The sequence below is a fragment of the Terrapene carolina genome, unplaced genomic scaffold (assembly GCF_002925995.2).
Source record: "Terrapene carolina triunguis isolate 2854851 unplaced genomic scaffold, T_m_triunguis-2.0 Scaffold67, whole genome shotgun sequence".
NCBI lineage: Eukaryota > Metazoa > Chordata > Testudines > Emydidae > Terrapene > Terrapene triunguis.
This window is the reverse complement of record NW_020664418.1, coordinates 47,372,500-47,393,900: the sequence shown is the minus strand read 5'-3', so window position 1 is coordinate 47,393,900 and position 21,401 is coordinate 47,372,500. Positions and strand designations below refer to the sequence as shown.

At 40.5% G+C, this 21,401-nt stretch overlaps 1 protein-coding gene across 1 annotated transcript in view; it reads right to left on the bottom strand.

Moving 5' to 3' along the window:
• The window catches only part of MAP2K1 (mitogen-activated protein kinase kinase 1), a 61,404-nt gene extending 40,432 nt beyond the window's left edge, over positions 1 to 20,972 (bottom strand). The window contains exon 1 of the mRNA XM_024205532.2: positions 20,268 to 20,972. Within this exon, the coding sequence (XP_024061300.1) occupies positions 20,268 to 20,347 (80 nt within the window). The 5' untranslated portion in view covers positions 20,348 to 20,972. The remainder of the gene's footprint in view (positions 1 to 20,267) is intronic.
• Positions 20,973 to 21,401: the final 429 nt, after the last annotated feature.

Sequence of the window (21,401 nt, the reverse complement as noted above, 5' to 3'; positions counted from 1 at the left end):
ATAGCTAACTCAGCCAGAGCCACACTAGAAAGTGCCGTGCCTGAATAGTCAGGCTGGAGGGACTAAGCCTACAGAATGCCTTCTGGGGCAAGGGGGGGGGGGGGGGGGAGAGGGGGAGAAACACACACACACACACACACACACACACACACACACACACAACTAAGCAGCAGAACTTATGTCTTTTTAAAGAAAATGCAGCACCAGTGTCAAAGTATTAGGTTTACAGGGTTGGGTGCTGGCTCTGGTTCCCATCCTGCCTAGTCATAAACCTCTTGGGGTATGTTGCATTACCTCTTCCCTCCTGCCCTCAGACACAACACTGCAGACTTAATTCTCCACCTCTTGCACAAGGGACATTTCTGTAACTGCAATAATTACACAATTCTGCTTTTGCATTTCTAAGCAATTCACTGCAATAAAGTCAAACCAGAACAAATGTGCTGTGCATAGGTCTAAGTTAAATTTAGGCATATGCATGCGGACCAATTGAAAAGCAGGATTTTCTTGCAAACTATGTAACTGGGGCTACTTTTTCAGATTGTGTGTGAGTAGTAGCAGAGATCAGCTTCCCATCAATCAATCAATAATATTGCCATACATGGGGAGAGGTTCATAATCTTGCGCCGGCCCCTTTATAACAGGTAAAAGCCCCTGTTCTGGCCAGGGCTGTCACTCTAGCAATCACGGCACAGAGGGTATGCCAGGAGCATAGCTGGAATCAGAAGGAGTGTGTCAGGGGCAGGGCCAACAGCACAGAATGCCGACAGTGGAGAATCTAACCAGTGCTGCTGCCCATAGGGAAGCCCAGAAAGGCTACCATAACTTAGGCTCCAAGAGCCAACTAAATTAGACAAAGGGCCCCTTGAGCAGTCCAGAATCTGAAGGGTGAACAGCTGGCTAAAATCCACTTTAGTCCCTACTTGTCCCTGGGGACAGAGCTGGGCCTTCTAAAGGAGCAGTGCATAATCTCACCCATGGACTCCTGAAGGGGCAAAATGTCATCCAGATGCTACCACTTAAGCTAGGTTGCTAGGTCCCTTTTAAGGCCCATCAATCTAGACAGCGTACCTTGAAACGTGAAGCAGCATGCTCCCTCCTTGGAGCAGCTGGGAGACTGGAAAGGAGACTGCTACCGCTTACTCTGTGCTAGATGGTAATGTCACAATCTAGCCCCAGAGAAGCAGAAAAGAACTCTTCATTTTCAAAGCACACTAGCAATAATGCCAAACCCATTAGACCAAACCAAATATATTTCTATTTACATTTTAAAAGAGGGTAAGATCATTTTGGATTCACATCTGTGACAGAATAATTAATAATATACCACGTTAATACTCTTTTAAAATACTTTTTGAGGTAATAAGTTATCTGTAAATCTTTGTGCCTGAATACTTCAAATATTTGTTACGAGTTGCTGATTTTTATTAATTTTAGGTGTGTGTATTTTTACAATCTATTCAAAAAGAGGCGATTCTGTGACTGCACAAGAAGGTACAGTATCCTTCAGATCTACTGGGGGCTGTTTTCTGGAACAGTGACAGTAACGCTTTTCCAAGCGCCTACACACCTGTCAACTTTAAAAAGAAAGTAGGCAGTGCACTACATGATTTGCATGAACCACCGCAATCAGGGACTGAAAAAAATTCTGAACTAAGATCATGAGGACATCTTATACATTTTGAAAGACAAAGTGGTTTCTATTCTGCACGACTGTACTGAAATTAGGTGATAAGAGAAATTTCCCATTTATTTTTCTTCTCACAGAAGAAATGGTTTGTGGAATAATAGGTAGCATAGAGCAATATCTTATGCTAGTACAAAAGCTTCTTCTAGTGTCAACAGTCTCTCTTTACTTGTGGTGTAACTCAAATGCTGCGTAAGAAATATGACAGCCAGAACACAGTCCCCGAAGATTTATCCAAGATATGTAAATTCATTCAAAATGTGCCAAGGACACTGTTCTTTGCCACAAAAACAGTAATAATTTCTGTACATTCTGTCAATTTTCAATATAATCTACTTTCCATTTTTACAATAGATTTGATTTCAAAATTAATGCTCACGACTGGATAACCTGTATTTGGCACCAATGCATTAACTTTATCTGTCCATCTATTTAATAGAGATAAAAGAAAAAAATCCAAATAGGAGTTTCTTCATATGTGTTGGCATATATAAGCCCCAGTTCAGCAAAGCCCTGCAGTATGTGCTTCTGTCTCACTGACTTCTATGTTAGGTATTGATTGAATGTGACTAGCTTGTGCTTCACATCTTTCTCGAATAGCGCTCTAAGGTCCAGATTCTCCTACCTTGACTAACACAGAGTAGTATTTTACTCCATGAGTAGTTCCACTGAAACAAAACTCCTCTATCACTTTGCAAAAACTATTGCGCAGTATTTCTGTTGCAAAAACAGACAGGACTGCAAACTTATCACATGCCTGGACACAACCCGTTCCTTCCTATGCATCTGGTTGCTCCATTCTTTCATACAAAGAGCATAGCGAAGCTTAAAAGAATGCTTTTTGGGGGGGGGGATAGAGTAGAAAATTCATCAAGTTCTTTCCTACATCCAGTGAAGATATGGTAATTGATAGCAACCAAGTAAATGGCACAATTCCTTTTCTCACTACATTCTATAAAGGCTAAATCATGTTCTGACCTTTAGGATCCTCTCCTCTGAAAAAATAAACAATAATAAGCTCTACTATACCACATCAGATCCGCATAACTCAATGAACTATAGAACAGAAGGCAAGTATCATTATTCCATTCTACCTATGGAGAAACTGAGGCAAAGATGATGGTGTGACGTGCCCAAGATGATAGAAGATGTTACATTTTTCTTTGGTCTGAATTTCTCTGAGGCCTTGAGGGTTGATGAGGATGAACTAGAGGAGCCATTTCTAGAAATTCTACCACAGCATAATATGTATTTATTTTAACAGCTTCCCCCAAAACAGTAGTTCAGCATATGCCAAATTACTGAACACCTGCCCAGCAGCTAGGAAGAATGCGAGAAGAATGTATCCACTCAGAAGTAGTCTTTAATGCCTGGTTCAGATCTTCCTCCAACACTCTCCCATTGCCACCTACCCAAGAAGCAATGCAGACTAAGATTAGACAAGAAGCCAGAAGTATGTTAGGATCTTGAGGAAGTCCTCATATATTGCCAAGAAAAGAAGAGATTCAGACTATTTTCCTCCTGCTTCTTCCAAGTGGAAACATAAGCCTTCTTAAAGATAACTGGTAACAGATGCTCCATTGAAATCAGTGGAGCTGCTCCATTGAAATCAGTGGAGCTACTCACACTGATTTAAACCACTGAGGATCAGCCCATAATATAGAGGCTGCCACTGCAGTCAGTCATCAGAGAAACTGCTCAATTTCCCACATGCCCTTGAGTAGCCCATAAATAAAAAAGGTTAGTGTCAGGAGTTGCCTGCAGGTTAGCCATCACCTCATTTCTGGGATGGATTAAGATACAATTTTCAGGTTTAGTATCATCAGGACACAAACATCAATGAGGACCAAAATGGAGACAGCTCTACTTAAAAACCAGACCTTCAATGATAAAAGAAAATATAGCCAAGCACACTTTGTTTTGTATAATATTCTCTCTCCAGACTGACAAACCATGTCCTCAACCTTCAAAAGCTGGAAAACAAACTTCAGACGAGGAAGGTAAAGAGGTGGCCAGATGAGTTGAAGGGCTCTGGCACAAATCCTGCAGAGTAAGGGCTCTGCAACCAACAGCACAAAATAAATCTGAAAAAGAAGTTTATAGATTGGACTGAAAAACCAAGAATCCTTCTCTTGGTTCTTTCTCTTTTGCCACAGCGTTCCTGATGTCACAGAAAACCTGAAACATATGCTTTTCGAGCAGGCAGTCTCAGTAACATGTATGAACTGAACTGAAACAAAAACAGACACTGGAGCAGATCATAGGAAGAAGGGAAGCCTCGGGGACTGAGGTTGGTGCAAAACCCGACAATTTTATTAGTTGCTTCTGCCCAATTAACAAGACCTCCACAGGAGGCCTTACCGCCAGACTCAAGTTTGCTATAAACAAGGGTTTCAATCAGAGGTTAAAAGAACGACAACAACAAAAGATACTGAAAACTCAGTAAGAACTCAGAAATAACTGACAAAGGAAATTCATTCTCTTCCATCATAATCAACAGGAATCTTGAAACAGACAATTTAGGTCTTGCTTGTAGACAGAAGCATACACCTACATAATGGATTAAAAGAAACTACTGCAGTAGAAGGTAAACATCTCTCAGAAATTACAGTAGCAGGCTGTAAGCACCAACAATCTATTTTTGCTTACAGAGGTCCTGTTTTTCCACTGTACTATTAATCTCTGTATATATATTTTCTCTATATAAGAACAGGAGATACAGATCGAGATGGTAATGATGGGGATAGCTCTTGGGCAAACAGGCATGTCACAGAATTTAAAATACAGTTGTCCTAGATTTCAAGTTACAGTAAACTCTCCTGTCTTTCTATAAAGTAAGAGCTGGAGTGTGAGAGTGTAGTGCTTAGTGGCACAGAAAATCCAATTGCCTGATTTGCAGGTGTTTTCAGCATCCATCACTCCAATTGAATGAGATGGGAATTATGGATATTCAGCACCTCTGAAAATCAGGCCCTGTGGTTTTCTGCTAGCAGACTACAGAGTGCAAAAAAGCTGGTCAGTGGAAAAAACTGTCAAGAGCTCAGAATGACAAAGTGGGTGACGTGACATCTTTTATTGGACCAACTTCTGTTGGTGAGAGAGAGAAGCTTTCAAGCCACACAGAGCTATTCTTCAGTACCTACTTTGAGCTCTGTGTGGCTCAAAAGCTTGTCTCTCTCACCAACAGAAGTTGGTCCAATAAAAGATATTACCTCACCCACCTTGTCTCTCTAATATCCTGGGACTGACACGGCTACAACTACACTGCATACAAGAGCTCAGGATGGCATGTTTTCCAGACTCTCTGAAATATCTCAGTCTTACTTAAACAGTGGAGCGAAATACTGGTTTCAATTAGCCTCTTACCAACTGAGGTTTATAAAGGGTAAATTTAGAAATTTAATTAAAACATGTCTAGAGAAGAGGAATGTTCTGAACATGCTGCTAATCATGGAGTATTCAGCACCAAAGGCATTAGCTAAATCATTTTATATGATAATCAAGATGTGGTCTTACTCAACTAAGACTGGAATTTTAGTTAAACGACTCAGTTGTGGGCAGCTCACACACAATTCACAACTATTTCAAATGTTTTAGACAACAGATAAGGTTTGATTTGTTATAGAGGGTATGTCTACCCTATGGAGACTGTATTGGCATAGCGAGATCACCGTAGACAAAGTCTACTCTGACAAAGGGGTTTTTTGTCATTGTATGACCACCTCCTGAGAGACAGTAGCTACACTGGTGGAAGCATTCTCCCATAGACATAGCGGTATCCACACCACGGTTACGTTGGCATAGATGTGGCACTCCAGGGTGTGTATTTTTCACACCCCTGACTGACAGTTATGTTGACCTCACTTTTAAGCATAGGCTAAGCCATAAAGTTACTACTTCAAGCTAGCTACACATTTCCCATTTAAAAAAAAAAAAAAAATCTTGCTTCAGCTTTCATACAGATTTTGTTTGAGCGGTGACAGTTACCCATGTCTCACCTTTGGAAAACCATACCAAGAAGAAAAATAATTTGATCCCAAGGTGCAGAGTATATGGAAACTATTGTTGTTGCAGCCTCTTCTTGAATTAAACTAATGATCTTATTGTCAAAGGTGTACACTACTGTGAAGGGTTGTCTACAGAGGGACACTCAAGAAAGTTAAGGCAAATCAAAGGTGTGAAGTCAATGTACATACATTGAGAGCATCCCCTTGGGGGTTTAATGCACTTTAGACAGGCATTTATGTCCTTAGTTCAAAGTTACAGCAAACTAGGGTTAAACTATTTTTTAAATTTATGTGCACTGACTTCACATTTTCAGTTGATTCACCTTAACTTTCCTGTGTGTTTCCATGTAGACATGTCTTCGGTGTGGCACTCATTCCTACTCAGTTGCAATTGGAATCAACTTTTATAAAAAACATCTTTAATGTATTCTGATCCAGTTTCTGACAAGTAACTATCTAATATAAATCTGTTGACAGAAACTGCATGTCAAACAATTTCTGCGTCCATAACACATGTGGATCTATCTAATTAGAACTTCTGCATGCTAGTCACATGATCTGAATGACGTAGACAAACATTCAGAGAAAGCAAATGTTAGATTTTCAAAATTATTTCAGTTCTAATACAGAGTGATTACCAAAACACGTAAGGAATGCTTTTTAAAGCATTCAGCCTGTGTCCCTTGAATAGGTTTAAAGGGTTCTTTGGAAATTCTTCTGGATACACAGACTGCCCCTCATCAGTAAAAATACATGTTACGGTTTGCCAGTCACTCTGTGGGACTTTTCATTAGGATGGAATACAAGGGAGCTACAGGTTTTCAAACTTTTTACAGCAAGTACTATATCCAGAAAGCTTTGAAGAGTGACTAAGAACAGTCCAATGTTTCCATGGTATACAATACATCATGATGTACTAATAGTAAATATTAACTTACAGTTGACATGACCAGAAAAATCCACCATTTAGTTTAGAATGGAGGTGAGATCCAGATCTGGGTCTGAATTTCCCTAAAGTTTGAGGGTGCTTTAAATCTGGTTAAATTGTCTTGAAAAACAAGCAAAATTTCACTTCACATGATGTTAGTCATTAATAAAATAAAAATAATGCCTACCTGTAATCAAGGTAAATTCCAATTTAAAAAAAAAAAAATCATTGATTTTTTCCCCAGTCTCCAAGTTACCAACAATACACATAAAAGCAAACACTATACAAAATAAATAAATAAATAAAATTACAAAAAAAAAAAAAAAAAAAAAATCAAACGAGGGATTTTTTCAAGCTACTTTATCCATTTTCCAAAGATTTAGTTTAATCCTTAACAACAAACAACATATAAAGCCCTCTGTACTCTGGTAACAGTCCAATCCTTTAGCAATTAAATAACCTTCACTGAACAGCTGACCTTTCTTTCCCTTTGTTTAGAGCCTAAACAGTTTTGTATTCAATAATCTATTTCTGTGATGCAGAACTATATTTTCATTTCAAAGCAGAATGGGCCTTCATACATATATCACTAGATTTAGTGCATTAGCATTTCTTCTCCAGATACCCATGTTCAGATCCCTCATGTAAAAGTATCCCAATGGCTTCTACCCAGTCTTAGTGGATATATTTATACATTATAAAGCTGCGCCACCCAGCTACTGCAAACACAATTGTGTAATCCAGTGGTTCTCAACCCACAGCCCGGGGGCCACTTGTGGCCCAATTAGCACACAGCTGCAGCCCATGTGACATTCTCAGGGCCATACAGATAGTATAAATATTCTGTGGATGAGGCTCATATAACACAGAGAGCTGCATATGCAGCAGCCCATAATGGTAAATAGGTTGAGGACCACTGGTGTAACCAGTTGATGGGTGGTCAACTTACCAGTTACAATTAATACACAAAATAGCCCTTCTATTGGGTTACTATATATTTTACATACAAATAATATTTAGATGATACAGCACTTTTACATGTGAAGATGAATTGCTTTGTAAAACATTTTGAACAACTCCCCGGACAGGTAGGTAAATATTATTATTTTCATAGCAGAGATGAGGATGGCAGGCACAATGGATGGAATGAGTTGCTTAAGGCTACAAAGTCTGTGGCAGAGCCAGGATTAGAAGTAAGACGTTCATGACTCACAATCTCATACACATTCCTTAGATATGTGGAGACAAGGAAGCAACACACACATACCAGGAACTTTGTCACAACCTGGAGCCAGCTTAATGGAGCAGAAGCGGAGGAGAGAAATAAAATTAACAAAAAATAAAAAAACTCCCCCAAAAAGCTTGTTGGGATTAAATCAACCTTTTGATATAAAGTTCACAAGTCTGTCTATAGTTATGACAAACTATGCAACTTGCTCTTGCTGACTCAGCCATTGAATCAAATGAACCTCTGCTCTGCTGTGACTTTATATCACACATCCAGCTATCCTCAAATGCCTTTATTTGAGAATCAAAACTGCTGACTCACAATACCTCCTCCCCCTCTCAATGAAGCACAAAACAGACTTAAAAAATCCAGGAAAAAATGCTGCTGGTAAGGTCTTTAAAAAAAATAAGTGCCATAAGAAGGAAAAAAAGAAAAGATATTACTCTATAGAGAATCTGGTGGACAGAATTGTTGTAGCTTCTCTGCTACCAAGTCCCACAGAGATGGTAAATTAAAATAATCTACTTTCCTGCACATTAGTTTCCTATGTATCATCTGGTCACTGACATCACACCATACTCTCTCCTGATGGAATGTCTCAGAATTGATTCAACATAGGCACAAGATCATAAATTAAGCTGACAGTAGATGAAGATCTATTGCAATTCACTCTCTTCTTGTTCAGGCATGACTGTATGGATAGCTGTGGGTAACAATGGGTTCCGCCTTAGCAGATGTTTGAGAAGAGTTACTAAGCAGTGAATTATTCCCTTCTCCAAAACAGTGGTTCATTCCCTGTGGGCAGTAACTGGCAGCACGGCTGGCATGTGCCTTCCAATGAACTGTCTCCTCAGAAGCAATATTTGTCTGAACTAATACTATTGAACATTTACCACAACAGAAATCATTTGGTCATGACATTCCAATGATAAAACAATATGCATCTAGAAAACACTTACAGCTGACTGCTCCCTCCAAAGAAAAACCTGTGGGAGGGGGAGAAACAAAATGAAAATTCTGCAAGTTAGAACCTGAAGTTGTCAGCCATTGCTCCTCCTAGGAGAGGAATTTTTGGCTGACAGCAGTACAGTCTGGAAACCTTATAAATCCCAGGCAATCCCCAGGGTTGCTTCTAGCAACAGTAAAGAGTGACTTAAAAAAAAAACAATGACATTCATATCCAAAAATTTGGTACCCACTCTATAAGCAACACCTCTCTCTCTCTTCCATGTATAGAAATTCCCACTTTTTTTTCAGTGTGCGTATCACAGGTATACAAATAAACGTAACGTATAGTCAGTTACACTGTTTTGCTTCTGGCCAGCTGTGCTTCCTGTCTCATGCATGGGCAGGAAGACACTTTCTTGAACTGCGGTGGGCGGAACTCAAGTATACACCGGTTCCCCATGTCTTCCAAATGGGTGTTTACCAGTAACAGCAGCAGCAAAGCTAAAACTATAAATGAAAGATGCAGCAAGCATGCATCAGCAGAGAACTGGGTTCAAGCAAGTTTGGTAGTATTGTTCTTGGAGCCCCAAAAATGCTAAATGCAAGTAAAGTAAAATGGGAATGGAAACATTATGGACTTATTATGCATAGGTGTGAATGACTATACCAGGTGCATAGCAGTAGAGAATCAGGCCTACAAATTTTTCTGTGGTACTTGAGTGTGTAGAGATGTGAAAAAGAGCAAAGATTATCTATTTTGTCTGGTTGATGGTTTTGAGCTTTTTTCTTTAAACGGGAAATGGTAGACACTTGTCCATTTATCCTTTGGCGGTCTACATCAAAGCAAATCTGACCTTTTAATATATATGACAAATTAAAAAAATATTTTGTGGTATTTCTAAAAAACAAAACACAAAGTCACTCTGGATTATAGAACTGTAGGATGTGCAGCAATTAAAATAATGAAGTACATTTTTTAAACTTTTCTTTAAAAAAAGGAAACAATCTCTATTTAACATTGCTAAGATTTTAACCATTTCCAAGCTCAAGATAGTACAGCACTCACATGTATGCTGCGTGTGTGGAGGACTGGAAGGAGTTCAGAATATTTTTCCTTTGATCAGCAAGGATAATATTTTTAAGACTTCAGTTTTGTTAAAACAAATGAATAAATAAAACTAAAGAGCATTCTTGTGACTTTACTGCTTAATAGGACAATATTTTAACTTGTGGGAAACCTGTGCCATTATTCTCATGATACTGAATCAATTACATTTCTAATAGAACTTTTATTTGTTTAGTTTTTTTTAAATATTTATACAAATTAATACAAAGTTTAAGTAATTAAAATATTTTAAAAGGTCTTTGATATAGTAGGTTGTAGCAGTATGGAACTATAGGTGCTCTGTTATAGTATCCCTGTTGTGATGCTGGACTCTCACATCTAATTCTATTGCTGTATATTGACTGTTTAAAACAGAAATTAAAATAAAGCCAGAGATTTTGTGTATAAAGAGAAATAGTCTTTTAGAGAGAAGTGCACTGTGAAATTAATCATGTTTATACAGTACTTCAGTATATATCCAGAAGAACAAAGCAATTAATCACAATGCAGTAAAGTATCTCAGAAATAGTTGTAGCCTTGTTGGTCCCAGGATAATAGAGAGACAAGCTGGGTGAGGTAATATCTTTTATTGGACCAACTTCTGTTGGCAAAAAAGACACATTTTTGAGCTTACAAATAGTGTTTGCAAATTTGGTATTATAGGAAACAATTATATACATTTATTTAATGTTTAGACTGTAACTAGCCAATTTAAAAGTGATCTGACAAGCTTTTTTCCACTCCAGTTCATTATACTGTAGCTTACTTCGCTAAACAAAAAACAGTTTTGTTGATGCTTAATTTATTTATGCTTACTAAACAAAACCAAAGTTGTCTTAGTGATTTTACTGTAATTCATTTTTCAATATTTTGATATTTTGCTGTCACACAGGCAGAAGTGTATAATAAGACTTGCTACTAGCTGGAACATCAGTTTTAAGCCTCTGAAAATCCTTCTGTATCCTTACCAGATGGATAGACTTTATTTTGTCAGAAGCAATGAATGATGTAGGTTTTGTTTAATTTGTTTAGTGTTTGTGCATATTTTTGTATTAGTTTGAAATAATTAGTTACTTAGGATTTTTTTTTAAATGCATATACCCAGTCACAGTGGAGAAAATTAAGATAGTGTTGCAGATTCTGAATATCCATTATTTTTATATTAGATAACAAAAAAGAGAATATAACATTAAGTGTTATTAAAACTAAATTTCTAATGCAATTAAGGAAAATATCAGCCACATGCAGATTTGAACTGGAGGATATGAACTGGGTAGGGTTTTAATTTGAAGGATCTATTTAATAACAAAAGGTTCATAGTTAGCTTGGAATTATCTTGAACTCATAATGCCCAGTCTACTAAGTACCACACATATTTGAAAGACTGGTTGACCTGTTATCAACAGGGGATGAACAAGGAGACGGCTTTTAACATAAGCTCTTAAGAGAGACACTTTTTTAAATCTACAATATATATATAAAAAGATAGCTATAATGGCTATTCAGCTATTTCAATTATAAAATTCCAATTTTCAGAGGCTTTAGAGTTTAATCTGGTAGAGTATTCCAAGCTCAGAGCTCCCATTGAAGTCAGTGGGAATTCTGTGTATGGACTGTTTCTAAACTGAGCTTTTAAAAAAAAAAAAAAAAAAAAAATTATACAGTGGGAGCATTACTGAGACAAGCAGTGGGTTTTGGTTTGTTTGCTTTTTAAACCACGTTGTCTAAATCCACTTGCAGGAAGCCTAAAGACATGGTGGTAAAAAAGACTCTGGTAGCCCTACACTTCTTAATGATTCCCCCACATAGAACAAATCCTCAGAGGCCCAGAACTGCCAGGATCTGGCCCAACCTATCTAACTCTGTTACACTCTTCGTTTAGGTCCATTTTGCAATGGCAAAGGAAAAATCATCATAATTGGGGAGAGGGGGGGAGTAAAAATGAAAGAATGTTATAAAACAGACTTGAAGAGACAACAGCAGTGCTGCTTGGAGTCAAGGTGCCTTTTCATCCCCATTAGGCATAACACAAAATTTTCTGGATGAAGATTTTGGCCCAGGATGTTTTGGCTAAGAGAAACCTGTGAGGTACATATGAAATGAGTCACTGTATAGTTCATTTGCAAATTGTATTATGAATTCAATTCCAAGCCAATTCTGCATGAGATAATTTCCTGAACTCTTCTCTGGCCATCAAATACAGGCAACAGTAAGCAGAGGATCGGACCAGCTATTCAGTGGCTTCTTTAATCCCATTTGACAGAACGAACAGGCTGCAAGGAGAGCTAAAATATGCCCAATGCTGCAAAGGTATTTCTTTACTCAAAATTTTCTCAGGAATTACTCTTAATTGTGCATTGAATATCCTAAGGACTGGATCCATTATACAAAGACTAAAAGAAACAATATTTGTTTACCGTATCTACTCGTTCATAAGCCGAATTTTTTTAGTAAAAAAGGGAAGCACCAGAGAAGGGGGTCGGCTTATGAATGGGTATAGAGAGAGAGGTGGGACACAGCCCCTCCCCCCAACAGAGGGAGCTAGGAGAGGCAGCACAGCCAGCAGAGCCAGAAGGGAAGAGGCGGGGCCAGAATCTCTCCGCTTCTGGCCACGCTGCTCTCCCCCCAGCTGCCGAAGCAGCTGCAGCTCCGGGGCTGGCAGGCTGCGGCCGCGCCGCCCAGCCCGGCCCGCCGGAGCAGGCTGCAGCCGCACCGCCCAGCCCGGCCCGCCGGAGCAGGCTGCAGCCGCACCGCCCAGCCTGGCGGAACAGCTCCAGCCAGGTCAGAGACATCCTCCCCTGACCCTCCCCACATAAGGTGGGATGGGATGGGATGGGGAGAGTGTGGGGGTCCCAGTCTAGGGATGGGGTCATGTGGGAGGTGGTCACAGGGGTTACTCCTCTGACTCCCAGCTTCTCCCCCCAAAAAAATTTCCCCACCAGTTGCTGTCCCAGCCCGTCAGGGTAAGCAGCTGGCGTGCCGGGACACTTTGTTTACTTAGGTTTACCTCCGTGCCTGCAGACGCTCAAGGTAAGCAAACCATCTTGGCCCGCCAGTGGCTTATCCTGATGGCCCAGGAGCCAAAGTTTGCTGACCCCTGAATTATAGGGTCGGCTTTTGAATGGGTCATAAAAAATTTCCATTTTTACTTATCCATCTTGCGGGGGTTGGCTTATAAACGAACCGGCTTATGATCGAGTATATATGGTATCTCACCCTGTGCCCAACTCTGCATTGTCAATGATACTGCCATTCTTTATACCCTATTTCTCTACTTGTTTCACAGGGCTTGTCTTCACTACAGGGGTAAGCTGACCTAAGTTACGCTAACTCGAGCTACGTGACTAACGTAGCTTAGGTCGATTTACCCCGGTATCTTCAATGCGCTGAGTCGACAGGAGATGCTCTCCGGTCAACTTCCCTTACTCTTCTCGTAGAGCCAGAGTAGCGGGCTTGACCGGAGAGCGCTCTGCCATCGATTTAGCAGGTCTTCACTAGACCCGTTAAATCGATCCCTGCTGCATAGATTGCAGCAGCATCAATCTCCCTATAGTAGGAAACAGCCCACAATCACCTGTGGCCTTTTTTCCATGCCACTCTCTATGCATGAAACACCTTTCCTGAGATAGGAGAAGATAGTGGCTTTGCAGACTCTTAAATCCTTCCCAAGACCCACTTCTTACACAATGCCTCCAAGAAGTGTGCTAATTAAATCTTCTACTTATTAATTCTTCCTTTTTTATTTCATTCAAAAATATTTTTTCATCATACCGTCATTAGCCTTGTTCAGTAAGAACATAATCTTATTGGTGGTGCCCCTCTCCATTCTCTTATATCTCACCCTACTGTCCTGTTACCTCTTGTTGCATCATGTGTGAAGTTGGCTTGGAATTGTTTTCTTGGAGCAGAGATCATTTCTTTTATCTGAACTGGAGGAGCTCAGCATACTTTCAGATGCTGATAAAGTATATTCTTCTGTACATTGAATATTCTGGAAATCCATAAACAAACAAGAATCTAACTTGAGATTTCAATTCAAATCACCTTTAAGTCCAAAGCAGACTATGAAGAGTTACAAAGGGATCTCACAAAACTGAGTGACTGGGCAACAAAATGGCAAATGAAATTCAACATTGATAAATGCAAAGTAATGAACACTGGAAAACATAATCCCAACTATACATACAAAACGATGGGGTCTAAATTAGCTGTTACTACTCAAGAAAGATCTTGGAATCATTGAAGATAGTTCTCTGAAAACATCTGCACAATATGCAGTGGCAGTCAAAAAAGCTAACAATGTTAGGAACCACAAGGAAAGGGATAGATAACAAGAAAGAAAATATCATAATACCTCTACACAAATCCATGGTACGCCCACATCTTGAATACTGCCTACAGATCTGGTCCTCCATTTCAAAAAAGATATATTAGAATTGGAAAAGGTACAGAGAAGGTCAACAAAAATGATTAAGGGTATGGAACAGCTTCTGTATGAAGAGAGATTAAGAAGACTAGGACTTCTCAGCTTGGAAAAGAGAAGATGAAGGGGGGATAGGATTGAGGTCTATAAAATCATGACTGGTGTGGAGAAAGTGAATAAGGAAATGTTATGTACTCCTTCCCATAAAACAAGAACCAGAAATCATCCAATGAAATTAATAGGCAGCAGGTTTAAACAAACAAAAGAAAGTACTTCTTCACACAACACACAGCTAACCTGTGGCACTCATTGCCAGGGGATGTTGTGAAGGTCAAAACTATAACAGGGTTAAAAAAGAACTAGATAAGTTAATGGAGGATAGGTCCATCAATGGCTATTAGACAGGATGGGCAGGGGTGGTGTCCCTAGCCTCTTTTTGCCAGAAGCTGGGGGTGGACGACAGGGGATGGATCACTTGATGATTACCTGTTCTGTTCATTCCCTCTGAAGCACCTGGGATTGGCCACACTTGGAAGACAGGATACTGGGCTAGATGGACCATTGGTCTGACCCAGAATGGCTGTTCTTATGCAATTAAAACTTTTGTATGATACAATACACAAAAAAGTGATACCAAATGAGTAAAGTTTCAATTACAATTGTAACTTTACATTGTTTTTATATTTCATCAGGAAGGCCCCACACTTTTAGGCACTCCACACAAGTCCAGATTATAGTGTCAGAGAAAGGGGAGTATCGATTATCTAATAAGTCAAGGTAAAAATTGAACTTTAGAATTGCCCCATTAGTAGGCAGGCATTTTGGTGGTATGTCTCATGAGCAAGCACAGTAATCTAGAGAGGTCCCAAGTGCTACCTCTGTAATTAAAAATGTAAGTACTTCAGCAATGCCAGACATTGCAGGATGGCTACTTGGTCCAGCCTCAAGTGTGTGTGTGGGGGAGAGGGGGGGAGGTGGACTCACTAGATGACCTCTTGAGGCCCTGTCTAGCCCTACATTTCTACGATTAATGGCTGTTTTCAGAAGGGAACAGAAGTCATCTTGGGGAAACACAAATTAACCTACTTGTCTCAAATGGCAAAAAGAGGACAGTGCTTACTACCAATGTTACAACAATCCAGTACATGGTTTTAGAAGATCTATTAATACCATATGCGTTCATAACCAGTCTCTTTACATGTAGTCTAGACCCCACAAGTTTATCCAGATTCTCCTTTACAGACCCTTTTGTGCATAGGTATTCTTGCAAATATAAGTTTATCCAATTTTCTGAGGCTATTTCAATATTTAGACATGAACTATGGAGTTTACGTGAATTAATCAGTTTAAATTATAACCCAACATTATACAGATCCTTTTATTTGATAGTTTTCAGTGAGCCCCAACAAAACACCTAGTAAACATTAGTGAAAGATTATCTTGGAGGGTGTAACTATACCAATCTCCTTGGAGCCACCATGCACTGCACAGGTGTTGCCTCTTGGTGTAACCAATTTTAACTAAATCACGTTCAGCCACTTTTATTCCAAAGCAAATATTCAAACATAGACTTGCACTAAAATAACTAGATTGGGTTTAGGAAAACAGTTTAGCTGAATTGGTGCAAGCTTGTTTGTAAATCAGCCCTTAGGGTATATCTACACTTGAGGTTAGGGATGTGATTCCCAGCTCCAGGAGACATTCTTGCACTAACTCTCATTGAGCTAGCATGCTAAACATAAAATGTAGCTAGGGCAGAGTAAGCAGTAGGATGGGTTAGTTACCCTGAGCATGCACCCATCAGAGACCCTTCTATGTACTCAGGGCTGCTAGCCTGTTCCACCACTTACACTGTCCCAAGTATGTTATTTTAGTACACTAGCTCAAGTATGTCTCCTCAAGCTGGAAATCCCACCTCTAGCTCTAGGTGCAGATTTACCCATAGTGTGCTGCTGCTGCTAGTTGTGCTGGGACTTCTGCTGTTGTGTTTCAGATGAGTCATTAATGCAGTGCAAAATTAAGAGGACAGAAGTGCTCAGGAGACATCAGGAGCTAGGAGTTCTAAGACAATACTGTGCTTTCATTTCATATTTTCCATCACGGGACTATCATGTGGCAATGCAAAAGACTTCGTCGTCACTAGAAAAATAAAGTGTTTTTACATCAAGATACCTATCTCGATATAAAATCTTAGTGGAGACAAGGCACTGTAGTTTTTAGCTCAATTTTGCTAGCAGAGGTCATCCCTATACTCCTCCACCTGGGGTTTACCTTGACTAGCTACATCAAGGTAAAAACAGGTAAAAACTACCTGTGCCTTGGCTCCACTAGAATTTTACATCGAGATAGCTATCTCGATATAAAAAACACACTTTGTTTTTTGGAGTTAAGACACAGCCTAGGAATCACATGGAGTCGCTTTCTTCTAACAATAAACAAGAAACTTTATTAGAATAAAAAGAAGTATTATCTCTAAAACTACTCTCTCTCTCTCTCTGCTTCACTGAATAGGTTCTGTCTAGGATGCTCGATCCAGCCTGGCCTTAAGAATGAGCATATTTAACCTCACATGGACCTGGAACACTTCCAAAATTTCAAATGGAGGAAGGGAATGCAGAAGTTTTAGGGGAATGAAAAATTGACATTGTTTCCTTGTTTCTCCTGGCTATCAAGCCAATGAATTATCACAAATAGTTTAGTAGGAGAAAGAAAAATTATTTCCACTCTGATTAGTTAGTTTGCTTATTTTCTGTTTGCTTGTTGCCCTCTCTATCTAATCTCTGCTCCCCACTTGCAGCAGCACTAGAATAAAACTAACATGAATCTGGTCAGGATTGCACTAAATTCCACTGTGGTGTAGCTACTCCCTCTGGTAGCAGTGGATGCAAAGAGTACAGCAGTGGTGCAATCCCCCCTCCTAGGAGACTTTTATTTTTAACACTACCCTGAAGAACAGTGAACAGTTTGGCAGAGGACCTGCACCAAGTTTTCATAGTATTTGCTGGGCTGACAAGTGCATTGGGGAGCCCCAGATGAATCTGAAATAGCCTGGGTGAATGATTAAAATAAACAATCCACATCATGGGGAATGAAGCACTGGTTGTAGGCAACAGCCACGGGAATTCAGGGGCTAAATGTTCAGTGTACATACCCTTAAAGTACACTACACTAAAGCCACTTTTATACCACTGGTATTATAAAGGGGCATTAGTGTAAATGAGAACCAGGCTTTGCAATATATATTTTAAAAACTTCACTATACAACAGAACAGGTGAGAGAAAGAGAATACAGGGACAACCTGGACAATGGCGCTGGACTGGCAAGTATGTGTACGAGGCCAGCAAAGGAGTAACTACTAGGGGCTCAAATGACCAGCAACTGAATAGGCCTGGACTGCTTAAAACTTGCAAATGAACTGTCAAAAAGGTAATAATCTTACAAATACATAACACCTTTCTTCCCCAAAACTTTACAAGTGATATGCATACAACACTACTGAAATTCAGGCACCTCTGCTGCAGTAGAAAGCAGGCATTAACCAATCATGACATGGCAGAACTTGGAAAGGAAGGGGTAGAAGGCAAAAGGAAGTATAATATGGTCTCAGAAATCATAGAAATGGAGTAAGATTGGGGATTCATTCCCAGCTCTGCCTCATGCATCAAAAGTCACACAGGAAGTATCACAATGAGGGTTAGTATTTGTTGGGAGGATTGAGTGTTTTTGATTGGTTAATTGTTTCTGTGTAAGTATGGGCAGGTTGCTGGATTTGCTCTTTATATTAATTGTGTCATCAAAAGCACCTAGTATACCTCAACCTCCCAAGGCTTAAATATGAGATGCAACATATAACAAAGATCCAAAATGGGGGGGGGGGGGGGAAAAAAAAAAAAAAAAATAAAAAAAAAAAAAAAAAAGGGGGGAAGGGGGGGGGGGGGGGGGAAAACACATAACAAGTATTACTACAAGAAACTGAAAACGGTGAGATCCAGATCTTCAGTGTAAACAACATTTTCTATATAACCTTAGTTTCATGACTCTTTATTTCTGAGGTAAATAACTTGCAACAAGAGAAGTGAGGGGACTCCAAATTTGAATGCAATGTTATATGGAAATTTGCAACTAAAAGAAGTAACATCCCTTGAAAGTAGGAACATTGGAGAGATGCAATTGATAGGTGCTTTTAAATTTTAGGTATCAAAATAAAAAGAAAATTTACCTGTGCCTCAGCTTCTCCTCTGGGGAACCTGTAAAATGGGGATAACGATATCCACCTCTCACAGTTGTGTAATGTTACATCAAATTATGATTTTTAACCACCATGAAGGTCCTTCACCAGGAAATGTTATATAAATATCATTATATTAATCTTTACCAAGCAATCCAGGGCAAACCCCATGTGACACTTAGGCCAGAATTCTCAGAAGAGCTCTACACCTGCTGTCCAAGACAGATTTTCAGAAGAAGTCAGCTCCCATTTAGGCACCAAAGTAGTTAATTTTTTTTTTTTTAAAAGATCAGCACAATGCACACTAAGTGCTTCTGAAAATCTGGTTATAAATGTCACAATGGGAGCTACTGGCTGCTATGTAGTTTTGAAAATCAGAGTATTATATAGGTAACAATGGAAGCTGAGCTCATCTGAAAACCTGTCACCAATTGCGGGTGTCGGGCCCACATGACTAACAGGACCTCCATTTCAGGTGTCCTCTGAAAAACCCACCCACAAACTTCATTTTATCTGCCTAAGAAAGCAAAGGGGCTGAACTGACCTTTCTGGGACAGCAACCTGTGATTCCAGGGAATGTAGGTATTTCAAACCTCCATTTATCTCTCTCATAACCTCAGGCTAAGAATGAAGTGATGAGTGCAAACCTGTTGTCTTTAGCAAACTTTTTGTAATACTTCATTCTAAATACAGGCTTCTCAAGCAAACATCTTTCCTTACCCATAAATTCACAGGTAACCCATAATTAAAGTGTAACGGTTTAAGGATTGCAATCTTTGTTGTTGTTAAATGAAGAATCAAAATCAGTTAGTCAAACCTCCCTTTCCACCATGTATAGCTATTTCCCTCCTGATTTTTTTTTTTTTTTTTTGCAATGTTTTCATTATACCCAGGAAAGCTCAGATGTAGTATCTAGTTTCCACAATAGTATTATTTTTAAGCAAATGTGACAGCTGAGGTGACTGCAGTCCATTTTAGTAAATCTGTCTTTCAGTCTATCATACAATAAAAGGGGGGAAATGACACTCCGATTTCCATTGCAACTTACTTTTTCTACAGCCGTATATAAAATTTTCCTATTATAAAAGCAAAATTTACTTGACATTTGTTAAGTACTTATTCTACAATATATACATTAAAACGATACCATTAACTTGGCAATCACATTTCCATCTGAAAATTTTGTATCTACTAGAATTACAAACTGTAACTTAAATTATAACTTTCGCAATTTTTTCACCTTGTTTACTTTATGCATCTCTGACAAAATTTTGTGTCACCAGAGACACTGTCCTTTCTGAAAAGACACATATCAGCAAGGGAGCAAAAAAACAAACAAACTTGTTTTTGTTTTTTTTTAATTAGGCCATGCTGCTCTAACAGAACCTGTGTGGTTTGTTTTTTTTAAACGGCAGGTATTTGTTTTTTTAAATCATGTTGACAGTACCCTTTAACACCTGCTGTGTGCATTTTTTTTTTAACCGAGATTGAGGAGTTCCTGTAAAATAACATCCTCTCACTTTGCATTGCTGGAGTCCTAAAGAGTGTGCAAGAATAACGTTTCCCATTATCCCCAGACTCCGAGATTTCGGAGCACCGTCCCCATAGACGCAGCAGCAGAGCAAAGCGTGTGTTTTAACTTCACCAGCCCCATCCTCCCTCCCCACGCCAAGACAGAAGGAACACCCAAACCCCAGAGAGGCGGTACTCACTCCGCAGTGCTGGTCCCATTGATGGTGGAACTCTCTGGAGCCGGGTTCAGCTGAATGGGCATTGGCTTCTTTTTAGGCATTTTAAATAGGAATAACGGAGCTTAAACTCCCGAAAATCCCCTTCCTGCTCCGGCCAGCTCCAGGGGGCTCCCTCCCGCTAGGCAGAGTTAGGGGCTCCTCCGGCAGCTCCCGCTGCAGCCGGGCTACCGGGCGACCTCTCCAGTAGCTCCTGCTCCGACCGGCCAGCCGGCTCTCCCTCGCTAAGCAGAGCTAAGGGACGCGCCTGGCGGCTCCTGGTCCGGCGGCGCCCGGGGCCACTCCCCGACTGAGCAGCGAGGAGTTCCCCGAGCCGCACCGTGGAAGCGAACACTGCCCGCTCTCAAAATGTGTCCCTCTCCGCTACTGTGCATGTGCGAACGCCTCGGGCGCCCCCAGTGCGCAAGTGTGGCGCCGCTGCACATGGGCACTGGGAAGTGAAGCTGCCTGGGAGCCCCTGCCCTTCCCCTGGCCTTTGCCCTGAGTTTCCCTCCCAGGGTCCGGGGGATGGGGGGTGAGCGAGTTACGCTGTCCTTCGGGAACCGGTCAGGTGCTGGCTTGGGGCTCCAGGGCGCCCTTCTGCTCCGGATCCCAGGCTGCTGCGGCCAGGCCAGGGAGCTCAGGGTCTCTCTCCCTTAGGGGGACCAGACAGCAAGTGTGAAAAATCGGGACGGGGTGGGGGGGTAATAGGAGCCTGGATAAGAAAAAAGACCCAAAAATCGGGACTGTCCCTATAAAATCGAGACATCTGGTCACCTATATGCATCCGAAGAAGTGGGCTGTAGCCCACGAAAGCTTATGCTCTAATAAATTTGTTAGTCTCTAAGGTGCCACAAGGACTCCTGTTCTTTTTGCGGATACAGACTAACACGGCTGCTACTCTGAAAACTGGTCCCCCTACTCTCCCTTCATTCTCACTCGTGCATCCGGTGTTTCCCATGGGAGGGGAACCTCTCGGACAGAGCCCCTCGTGGGCAGGAACTCAGGGAGGGGAGTCACTCAGTTCTCTTCACCCACCCACCCCTCTTGTTCACCCCCCCGGGAGGGTGAAGGGAGCTACAGCCCCTCCCCGAGTGTCGTTGGGAGAGGCTGCTCGCT